The following is a 12,372-nucleotide window of genomic DNA, read 5'->3' on the forward strand; positions in this document are numbered from 1 at the left end:
GCTAATTGGACAGCATGCATGAAAAGGTCAGCTGTCACTGACTGTCAGGAACAGCCATGAAGCATTATGACAGATGTCATGTTTATGTGGCCTCAGTGACTGATTGGCCGTCTCTGGTGCTTTCTCCCTCCCCTTATCTCATACATGCTCTCCTATTTTCTACTTCTTCATATTTCAACACATTTTTTATTCTCTTTATCATTTTTCACTCCTTCGTTTTCCTCTATGTTCATTAACTGTCTTTTCTTATCCTCTCTCCCTCCCGCTTTGGCTGTGTTTTTGTAGCTGAACGACGGGCGTTTCACGATGACACAGCTGGTCGGGATGCTGCGTGGCATCGCTGCAGGGATGAAATACCTGTCGGACATGAACTATGTTCACAGAGACCTCGCTGCCCGGAATATCCTGGTCAACAGTAACTTGGTCTGCAAGGTCTCTGACTTTGGCCTGTCACGTTTTCTGGACGACACTTCGGCTGACCCCACGTACACAAGCTCCCTGGTTAGTAATGTGTGTGTGTTTGAGTGTGTGTTTGTGTGCTAACTCTGCTCTGTGTTTGCATACTCTGCGCAAGTTTAATTGAGCTTGTTAATTTGATCTCGTTCAGTTGTTTCACATGTGCATATGGATGCATGTGTGACTGCTCATGTGTGCCAATATTTGCGTTAGCACGCAAGACCGTCTGTGAAATTTGCATTAGCTTCTGCAAGTGTGTGTTGTTATGTGACTGCAGTGTCTCCCAGGGTGTTGATACCATCCCCCTCTTTGTGTTTGTGTGTTCGTATGTGTGTGAGCAGGGAGGGAAGATTCCCATTCGGTGGACGGCGCCAGAGGCCATCGCCTTCAGGAAGTTCACCTCTGCCAGTGACGTCTGGAGTTACGGCATCGTCATGTGGGAGGTGGTGTCGTATGGAGAGAGGCCTTACTGGGATATGAGCAACCAGGATGTGAGTTAACCCGACAGCCTCATGAGCAAACATGCTACAAACACATATCTATAGACCAAATGCTCATGCGGGGAGTTTTATGTCTAAGTTTAGGGCTAGCTGGGAGTTTCAGCTGAGCCGTTGTGGCTTTGATTTCCAGCGTGACATGTTGGACCTGGGCCTGCTCTGCTGTCTTTATCTCCTCACAGCAGATGCTGGTGCAGCTGTGTGCCTGTGTTCTAGTTTTTACCACCTTATTTACAGCCCTAGCCTGCCCACCCCCTACAAATCCATACTGCAAAGCTCCCTCCTGACACACTCACAGACATACACACAAAGGCATACTCAGGAAAAGGTTTTTTTTACGGATGTTGTTACCTGTAGGCTATCTGCACTGCACAGACATCGTAACTACAGCAGTGAGCTCGCAGGAAAGAGAAAGAAATCTCTTGGTTCCTCCTCCCTGAACAAAGTACTGAAGCAATGTGTACACCTCCACTTTATTCTCTGTGGAATAGCTGCTCTGTATTGTGCTTCAAAAAGAGAGTTGGAACGCTGATAGCAATAAAGCAAAGAGGAGCCAGAATGAAAAATGCCAGTAATGTATGTATAACTTTCATAACAAAACCCACATGCAGTAATGAAAGCATCAAAGTGGAGGCCCTCTATTGTTCCCAATAGCCTTTGTGCCACAGTCATCGCTCAATAAGCAACAGAGCCAACAAATACAAGATATAAACAGAGGTACTCGCCGACGAGAAGCACGACATCAAAATCAAAGGACGAGCAGCAGGAGAAGAGGAGTGCAGCAGAAATGCTTTATTGTTCCCAAATGGCGTTTTTTTATTGTTGTGGGGAGTTAAAACCCATACGGAGCTTATGGATAGAAATGCAGTTGCTAGGCGAAATCAAATCAATGAGCAAACGTTTCCATCCTCCACTTATTGTCTCTCCCATCAATCACGCCGGTTTTGAAGTGACAAGTTTGAGAATACTTGAGAATATTGTTTTTATGGTTTCGTACAGATACTGAAAGGAAGATTGGAATATGTGACAGCATGGGCCGAGAAACTGTCTAATGTAATCCATAATACAGTAACTGGGGATTATTTTTCCACCGCGTTAACAAAGGCCAAACAGAATGAACATAATACAAATGAGTCAGAGCCAAATGTTAACACACACACATGAAATCTGCTTAAACCCTTGTGTGGACTATATTCTGGGTCAATACTTATATATATATATTTTCTATTAATTCCATGTTTTTAACAATGACTTCCTGTCCCTCAGGTGATGACGGCAGTAGAGCAGGACTACCGGCTGCCCCCGCCCATGGACTGTCCCATGGTGCTGCACCAGCTGATGCTGGAGTGCTGGATGAAGGAGAGAAACCTAAGGCCCAAGTTCTCCCGCATCGTCAGCACCCTGGACAAGCTGCTCCGCAACGCCGCCAGCCTCAAGGTGGTGACCAGCACCTACTCAGGGTGAGTTGACACACAGGAACAAGCCTTGAATCAGAACTGCCTCTCTTACGTTGAAGTGAATGTAGAGAAGTTGCAAGGTGGATGGCAAGTCTCTGCCGTGTTATATCTCAGCTCTTTTTAGGAATTTCACTGATGACACCTTGGCATGTCTGTTGCAAGATTTAGCAAATTTACAGACTTAGTTGCTGAGTTTATTTTCTAAATAGCTGCAGCTTTAAATCTGACTGAGTTTATATTCTATAGAGGATTGCACTAAATAGATATGGAAATTAGTGCAAAATTATCTTGCAACATCTGGTCATTTTGGTTTTTTTAGAGGAGCATACATCACATGGAGTGTGTCTTCAGCAGTTACAACAGCAACCAGGCTTTAAATGCAGACTCCAGTGGTAGACATTTTGTTGTATTTGTTAACAAATTCACAGGAAGCCTAAACAGAAAGTCAGTATTCGTTGCAGTTTGTTGTGCTGTTGGCTGACTTGGCAGCTACAGTTGTGGAAAATATATGCATAATGCTTTTGAGGTTTTTCCACGGCAGCAGCAGAGTAGTGCAAACATAAAAAAGAGGTGATGCAATTCCTTCTCTCTCACCTTGTGTGAAATCGTCCTCCTGTATTGTGTATGGCGCCTGTGAAGTGCAGGATGAAGACTCCTGCTCGCGGAGAGACGAGCAGAGCTGCGCCGCTGGGTTGCTGGAATAAGATGTCACAGTAAAAAAATTATGGCTGGCCTAAAGACAGGCACAACAAGGTTCATGGTTGTTGGATTTGGCTTGTTGTATGCTTCTGGTTGATTTGGGAGGATACCTCTTTGAGCTGAAGGGTTTCGCTGCCAGACAGACGTCTGCCTCTTTTCCACTGACACTTCCCTTGGAAGTATAGAAGTTGACTTATTCATAGGTAGCTGTCCTCACACTGAAAAGTTGTTTTTCAGCTTTGAGCGCGGTGACTCCAAATATTCCAGCCATTCTTACTGACGTGTTTGTTCTGAATTTTGTTATCCTGGCACTCAGTCAACAGTATGATTGCTGTTGGTTTAGATGCAAGATCCTCAGACTGTTGGGATGTGTTATGAACCAAGCGCACATCCTCAAAGTGTGTGGCTCTGCCTATGCGATAGTTTCCTGTTTCCAACCGGCACAAAAGACAGAATTCATATGTACAGTATCCAGGTCTTGTGCCAGCTCCTTGGCTTACAGTTTCACTCTAACACCGAGCCCCAAGGGCAATTCCTATGCCAGGATTTGGGCTCAGTGAAGCTAATTGTGTGTGGAAATGTAATGGCTGACCTCGGTTTAATTCCCCCTATACTTGGCTGGATGCTGGAATGTAGGTGATAGGACAGACAGCAGCCAGAGCTGCTGATGTGGAAAAGCAGGAGGTGATGAAGTGTGAGTAATAAGGGAGATTGAGGAGAAGCTAAAAGAGAGGAATGTGTTTAATTAGGTTGCTAATGAGCTTTTTAATGCATCGGGGGAGGGCGCGCCCAATGCTGTGATGGGCGAATAGGAGAAGGGTGTGTGTGTGTGTGTGATGCTTGTGTGTGTATGCATGTTATGCTTCGTGTCGCTGACATGCCAATGATTAATTTATGGCCTCATCTGTATGCAACAGCGAGAGATAGACAGAAAAGGAGCAGGAGGAGGAGGAGGAGGAGAGGGAAAGAGAAAGGATCATGTTGTCAGAGCATGATTTAGAGAGCGTCCCCGGTGTTTGCGTGTGCGAACGCTCACATATCGCCGCTGCTCCTCACCTGCCATTGGCTGCTCAATGATGTTAGGGCAGATAGCGGAGAGAGAGAGAGGATATGAGATGCACTGCTATCTGTAAAGTATCTTCAGCTATGAGGGCCTTAAAAACAAGGACACTGGCTGAGGAACAAAGGACAGTCAGATGCTGTGGCGCTCTCTCCAAGACAGCTGAGAAATATGTTGAACTTTTATTAAAACTAAAAATGTGATGAATAGATTTGGCATTTTATTGTTTGTAGCCACAAGGTTTTAGGTTTATGCGGGATATATAACACTAAGATGGATTAGACCTTTATCCGCTGGTTGGAAGCACTTAGAGGAGTAACAATGAGCTGCATGTTTTGTTTAAAGTGGCTGTGAACCTGCCGCTGACCTGTGTGGTTTTGTGTTTGCAGGGACCTGCTGCGGCTGGGAGGCACGCTGCCAGGACACAACAGGAAGAGTCCGGACAGCAGTCAGGAAGTCATTCGGCAACAGATGAGCCAAACTCTCCCCATCAGAGTGTGAGCCGCTGCCAACCTGGAGGATACAGATTTAAAACTACCTAGAAACTCTGACGTGAAGAGCTCAATGTAAAATAAAAAGAAGAAAATAAAAAGAAGGAAGCTACAGCTACAGCGAGAGGACCGTTACGGACGTTTCTTTCCGTGAGCGACTGGGGGATTTAATGTCCGTTAAAAGAGAACTTCCCATCGCAAGTGTGTGTGTTCATTACTTGACACTTTGTGGATTTGTGACTGTTGACATAAAGCCAAACTTCCTGTTGCCCCCCCTCTCAGGTTGTGTTTGCATGTCTGCATGTGTTTTTCTGCTGGTTGGGAATCAGTCTTTTTCTTCGCTTCGCCCGGTTCCTCACACTGAGGACGAGAGAGCTCACACAGATGATAGGATTCAGTGTCTAGAAAGATACAACAGTGCCAAGACCAAGCAAATGTTTGCTTAAAACTTACTCCTTTAAGACAGCCACACATCTGTAGACCTTCAATCCAATCAATCTTTTTTTTTTTTTTTTTTTTTTTTTAACCCAACCAACTATTCTTTTACTGTTTTACATTTTTTTTGGAACCAAGACAAAAAAAGAAAAAAAAAAAAACACTTTCATCCGCTTCCTCTTAAATACTGTCTTCCACATGTACTGGGAGACATACGTGTTACAATTCTGTACAAAGCATCCGAGTCTTCACGTCGTCTCTCTGCCAGAGGAGAGACGTCACTGACACTGTGCGGGACACGTCATGTGCATGCCAAAGTGGAAACTTCTTCATGAGAAAAACAAGCAAACGTACCAATAAGTTCCACATTAACTGTTGCTTCGGTGGCGTTTGCTGTAAGGACTTTTAATGTCCACGTTTTCTTAACCTTGTTTGATTCATATACGCATTGTTTTGAATGCTAAGTTATTATCTATTATCGCAAAGAGGTGTTTTTTGTGTTTTTTTTACAAGTGCCGGGGCTTAACTTTTTTATTATAATGTTTGTTTGCTTTTTTCAGTCATTAACAAACCAGACAGACATGAATGAGTGAGATTAGCAGGAGAAGTTCTGCTCAGACAGAATAATTACCTTTTAAAAACACCGAGAAGACTTTGTCCAGATTGTTCTTTGGCCTTTTTTTTTAAAAAAAAAAAAAGAAAAGCGCCCGTGGTAGTGCCGTGTTGTATATTTTTACTTTGGCGAATGTGTTGCAGATCAGTGGGAATTAAAAAGGTCACTATCCCGATGGTGGCTTTGCGACCTTAATATCGACCTGACCTACAAACATTAATGTAAAAACAAATCACTCATTGGTTCATTTCTCCTGACGTGTTTTCTTCAGCACGCCAGCTGTCAATGCAGTTCCTATTTAAACGACTGCTTGTATATAACACTATACTTCTATTAGACCAATCCGCTCAGCATTTACAACTATCTGACCTGACTTTGGCCTCTCTACAGTATGACCCTGGTTTATATGCTTGTTTGTTTATTGTTGACGAGCAAACAATGAGAGAAATTACAGTCCAGTCATTACATATCTGAAACTATATGTCACAATGAAATAAGAAAATGTGTGTCTGTTAGGGCAGACTTTTTCCTGTGCAATTAAAGGTGTATTAGATTGTAAAAAAAATGCCAGAAAACTAGAACAAAAATAAGCATTTCTGTTTCAGTATTTTTACGATAATCATATGCAAATAAATTATTAAACGGATCTCTGGTATTCTCTTTGATTTCTCGGCGGGTTCACCAGGCTGAAGTTCCAGGTCTCCTCTCATCCAGCCAAAGGATGAAAAAAAAAGGGAGTGTGTTTTACCTCCTCAGTCGGAATATCACAGCAGCTTTGGATGGACTCATTAAGTTTTAAGATTAATCAAAGACTGGTCCACGCAGCTCGCCAATTAGCGAGACCACAGGACTATTCTGGGGATTTCAGCCTCTGTTGCATGAGAGGCTTCAAGGAGGCAAAGTTAATCTGGCTTCACACCAAATGTCAGTGTTGTTTGGCTTTAATCTGTCAGACGGGACACATACACGGTCTCTCTCAGATGAGAATGCAGATGAGTGGAGCTGTCACCTCCTGTTTTTATTGACTGTGAGGAAGCTCAACTATCGGGAGGGGGGCTCGCTGGGTTCATACTTAACCATTTTTGACTCGCTGCTCAGACAACGGCTGCATGATCAGCCACCAAAGGGAGCGCTGCTGGTGTCGTGTTCTCTGTATGTTCCTTAATCATCTCTGTCGCTCTCACAGGATGTTATACACACCAGGTGAACACAAAGGCCCTCAGAAGCACACAGATCGAAACGCGCAATATATGCAGACACGGAGCCGCTGAATGTAACATCATCGGGTGACCTGCGAAGCGTGGCATTTATCATGTGTGCCAAAAGCTTTGCAGATAGGCAGCAGATAAATGCTCTGTGGTGGTTTAGCTGCTCTTTCCTTGATGTAAAAAAGAAGATGTGCTTGACCTTGGAGAGTAATATTCTGCATACAAGTCTGCTGAGGAGGAAGTCTTCCAGTGAAAAGCTGCAAAAGACATATTTTGAAGGGAGCCCAGCTTTTAATCAAGTCCAAAAACACCAAGGGGAGCCTATTTTTAAATGTTTGCTTGGCATTTTTCATTGACACAATGTCAAAAGTGAAGTGTTGCATCCTGTTTACCATTAAACATTTGAAGCTTTTCCAGCATCTGGCTCTCTGCTCACCAGAGAAAACGTTCGCAGTCGAGCCAGATATGTAATATTTTACACCACGGCATCCTAAAGATGATGCAAAATGGCAGCAAACCTAAAGGAAAATATCTCATTATCGTATTACAGACCATTAAGCGATGAGAAATCAGCTGCGACAGTTTCTCACAGAGAATTTAATGAGCGTGCTCGGTGGAGGGAAAAGTGAGGATGTGATGACAGGATGACACAGTTTTTATTTCATGGCTGCTGGTTGCTCCTCAGTGACCAGACAGTTTGCGGTTCCACGTCAAATCCCTACATCACCAGAGTGATCCCCACGATTACTGCAAGATTAGCAGCAGCTGGGCCGTTATACTGGATGTACATAATCACACACAAACACCAGCCAAGACAGGGCACACAGGAAAAAAGACACATAGGCGCACTGCATATACAAATGCATATTCATATGCATAACTATACACACTAGTAACCCCCCTCCCACCCCTCCCCACTTCACGCACAGATCTGGTGGATTGGCAGTGATTTGTCAGATTTAGCTGCATCTACTTGTGTACCCCTTCTGAATGCACCAGTCAGTTTTCTTCCAAGCTCAAAGCATTCATTTGCCATCCTGTCCAAAGCAAGTTTAATGCCTCCAATTACAGGGGGTCTGCAAGCAGGCAGATTTGGAGCGAGGAGGCTTGGCAGGAGAGTTTGCTACGCATCAGGGCCTTTTAACAGAGTAGTGATTTGCTGCTGGTGGTGCTGAAGCTGCCTGTGCCGGCTCATCAATGGAAAACTACCCTCTTTATGGTAAAGCGCATGCAGCACTAAGCCGAAACCGTGAGGAGAGACACAAAAATATCAGGCTTTTAACGAGTCGGTACCGGCTCTTTTTCATACTGTGTGTGGAGGAATTTCTGCATCTCTGCACCGCAAGCACAAATGGAAATCAAAGTCTTTTCAGCAATAATTTTTATGTAAAACTGTCTGTGTTTTAATGGAATATTCTGAGACGCTGTACAGGAGTGTCATGGTGGGAAGGCAGCAAATGAAAGAAACGCTGCAAACAGACAAGAGGTGAAACCTTTTATCTTTAAATCAGATGTGATTTTTTATTGTTTTATTAAAAGCAGCTTGGCTTTGACCTTGACAGTTATGCATTTTTGAGTTTATCTTTTTTTGTTTTTTGAAAGGTGTTAGCTATATTGTCAGTAAAGTTTATAAAACCCAGATTTTATTCATGCATATTCATATATTTGATGATATGCGCCAGAATGAGAAGAAGTATCATAGAACGCAACATTTACAGGATCATTTTCTGCACTCAACATGGCATAAAACATTAATTACTGCAGTTGTGCTATATGATATCTGACAAAAAATATGCTCAATTATGTACTGTAATCTATTACAGCACTTACTTATTCCCACTAAAGGCATCCATTTTCACAGACACTAATTAAGCAATATGAATCTTTAGAAAATGGTGTATAATTTTCTAATTTATCCATAATTTTACATTTAACTCAATTCAGAATAAAGCCACAAGTTCTGAGACATTCTTCTTTTTTAATCCAAATTAATGGATTACATTTACCATTTCTTGTAACCAGATTATTGTAATCTTGTTAAAGATAATCCGTTACTCCATAACCCTGGTCTTCAAGTATTATATCTGAATATATTTCAGTAGAGCAGCTACCACTGAATGCCACTGTAATCTTTTCTGCAGCATCACCTCTAATGAAAAATATAAATGGAGAGCTGCAAAACATCTCATTACAGAAATACTCAATTTTCCCCTCAAATGATTTGTTCACATTTAATTAAAAAAGCCGCAACACAGAAACACCCTCAAACGCACACACACATATACACACACACACACATGTCTGCTGTGGTAAATAATGCTTCCCAATTTCGCCTTTACCTCGCAGCACTTTCCTCCTGAAAGCCTTTAGTGTTGCAGGGACTGATGATTAGCATGACAGTGCACTTTGTGCTCAGAGAGGCTTCCCCACCTCTGCCGTCTCTGGCTGCATCTCTGCAGTGTGTGTGATCCATTAAATGGCCTCTGAAGCCCCAGCCATTGATTAACGGGTGTCAGTACCCTGTTGGGTTTGAAGGATGGTGCGCTGTGCATCAGAAAAGTGGCTACTAGCTGCTAACCCCCCACCCTCGCCACCACCACCACCACCACCCCTGATACACTGTTGCTGCCAGGGTGGCTGATCTCTGGGCCACAGCCACCCACAGTTTGAGGAGAATCAGCAGGGACAGGACAGCAAATGAGGGCAGGAGGAAGGGAGTGAGGGAGGACGGAGGAGAGGGGTATAAATGTAAAGATGAGAGATTGAGGATAAATCACTGTTAAAGGAATAGTTTTGGGAAATATGCTAATTGGCCTTCTTGCCAGGAGTTAGATGGGAAGATTGATGCAACTCAATCGTGTCTGTAGATTTTGTTATATTTTACAGTGTACAAGGACAAAGATTTCTGACTTTTCACCTCATGGCAACATGACAGCGTAACCATGGCATCCCAGTCGAAAACACACACACACACAGCTCAGCAGTGAAATGTCACATCCTCACTCTGTCCAAGTCACGATTAGCAGCAGCCAATTAAAAGAATAGTTGGACATCTCTAGAAATATGCTTATTACACTGCTGGATGTTAGATGAAAAGATTGATGCCACTCTTATGTCTGTACAGTAAATAAGAAGCTACAGCCAGCACTTGATTAGCTTAGCTTAGCTTAGCTTACCTTAGCACAATGACTGGAAACAAGGGAACAGTTATTCTGGTGTTTTTACACTTTCGTACAAAACCCAAAGTGTAAAAATGATGTTCGCATTTTACAGGTTTAAAGGAATGTGTTGGACTATTTCTTGGCTGGAGCCATTAACTTCCTGGTCCTGGCCAGGAAATAGTCTGGCACATAACCCCTTGTAAAATACTGAATTGTCATTTTTTACATAACAGTTTTTGTAAGGATTAAACAATCGAGATATAATGTGTTAAGTAGTGAACTTTAGAGGTGCTGGATTTTTTTAGCTAGCTGTTTCCCTGTCTTTCCAGTTTTTTCGCTAAGTTTAAGCTAATCTGCTGCCTCTATAGCCACATATTTACCATACAGACATGAAAATGGTATCTATCATTTCATCTAACTTTCAGTGAGAAAGCTGGTAAGTGTATTTCCCAAAATATTGAACTATTCCTTTAATTGGCAGCTGGTAATTGTGACTTGGACAGGGTGAGGATGTGACATTTCACTGCTGAGCTCTGTGTGTGTTCGTCATGACTATGCTGTCATGTTGCCATGAAGTGAAAAATCAGAAAACAGACATGACATTGTCTATTGGACACTGTAAAATATAACAGAATCTAGTCTGAGGGAGCATCTAAAAGACCTGGGTGTGTTTCAAAGCACCAAAGCGTTGAGCTCTTGGTGAAAAGAGGGGCCAACAGAGATCATTAGCATGCATGTGAATGGGGCTGGAAAGAAAGAACAGATTATGCATTTGTATGTTTGCTGATGAGATAGAGGGGTTTAGGTCCCTCAACCCAGTTTGAATCACAAATCCCCACCAGGGGAGGGGAAAGGCCATGGATAGAGAAGAGCAGGAAGAGACAGACTTTAGGCTTTTGAGTAAACGTAGTGGGGGTGTATGATGCTGTGGTCTCAGAGCAGATGTCCCAAATTGGCAAAGAAAAGAAAAGAAGACCAAAGGGATTGGTGGATCCCGAGCTTAACTCCTATCCTCCTAAATCTGCAAAGTATCTGTGTGGAGCGTTGGGGCGGATCGCATCGCCAGGCTGCCAGTCAAAGTTTTGAGAGGTTGTTTTCAGAGGCCCTTTTGTTGTGGCCCGTGGGGCGTGTTAGCAACAAGGCCGTGAGTGAGAAGGCTGGCTGGCTGGCTTCAGGGACTCTCCTCTACATGTGGAGGGCTTTACAGTTCGCTGGAAAGATGAGGAGAGACAGGGAACAAAAACACTTCCTCACCGTCCGAGCTGAGAGCAGCGGCGAGCCAGTATGTCACACTGTCTAGTCGTGTTACCGGGGTCAATCGCACTCATGTTGACAGTGATATGTTTCACCGTAGGTTTGTAATTAAATAGGAGGAGGCTGTTTGACTGAAATACAGCCTGATCTCTTTTTGTCTATATCACAAAGAGACACAAACACACACACACGCATATTCTTATCGCCTGAAACTACCTGTATATTTGAAATAAATGGCCTGCCAAGCATTTGATGGGTTGGCTAGAAATCCCAAATGCTTATACTGCCTTGGCTGCTTTCAAGTAATCATCCCCATGGTAACACCTGACACCAGCTATTCATCATGCAGCCCATATAAACTCCAGCATATTCACAACAACAAGTCACACAGTCAAGTTTTTATACCCGCTGCTGACAAATAGCCACACAAAACATGTCTGCGCATGATGATGCACTCAGAATCAAAGAGCTAGGCTGCGTGTGTGTGCGTTTGCTTGGAGGTGCGTGTGTCATGTTGCATCATGCAGCATCCTCAACAATAATTGTCAGTCATTAACGTTAATGTGACAGGTGAAAGTGAATTTGTGAAGATGACATTGACTCTAATGAGATGCTATAGTTTCTATCAGCCGCTCGAGCGTGCAGCACCGGTAGATGAATATTCAGGAATCAGAGCCTCATTTAGCATTAACACAAAATGGAAATTCTTTGGTTTTAAATTAGATAAGGTTGCACACATAGCACAAATAGTCCTACTGTAGGTACTGTGCTGGTGCTGTTATTTTTTCTTTCGCTGTGCTTCAACCATCTGTCAGTGATATTGATGTTTCTCAGCAAGGGCTACAGGGCTCAGGATGAAGGAAAGGAGTGAGGAAATATTTGTGGATGTAGTCATACACATCTTCTCATCACTCCTTCACACTGAGTCTGGGGACGCATATAGAGACCTGAGGTTTGATACTGGACTGCAATCAGTTTTAGTCAGTGGTGAGAGCACACATATAGAAATACTCAGGCACAAGTAAAAGTCTTGCATTCAAA

The 12,372-nt window shown here is 43.2% G+C and overlaps 1 protein-coding gene across 1 annotated transcript in view; it reads left to right on the top strand.

Annotated features, from left to right (window-relative positions):
* The window catches only part of ephb3a (eph receptor B3a), a 30,068-nt gene extending 23,714 nt beyond the window's left edge, over window positions 1-6,354 (top strand). The window contains exons 12-15 of the mRNA XM_042428748.1: window positions 286-501; window positions 798-947; window positions 2,220-2,413; window positions 4,559-6,354. Of these exons, the coding sequence (XP_042284682.1) occupies window positions 286-501; window positions 798-947; window positions 2,220-2,413; window positions 4,559-4,670 (672 nt within the window). The 3' untranslated portion in view covers window positions 4,671-6,354. The remainder of the gene's footprint in view (window positions 1-285; window positions 502-797; window positions 948-2,219; window positions 2,414-4,558) is intronic.
* Window positions 6,355-12,372: the final 6,018 nt, after the last annotated feature.

Source organism: Thunnus maccoyii, chromosome 12, assembly GCF_910596095.1.
Source record: "Thunnus maccoyii chromosome 12, fThuMac1.1, whole genome shotgun sequence".
In the NCBI taxonomy this organism is placed as follows: Eukaryota; Metazoa; Chordata; class Actinopteri; order Scombriformes; family Scombridae; genus Thunnus; species Thunnus maccoyii.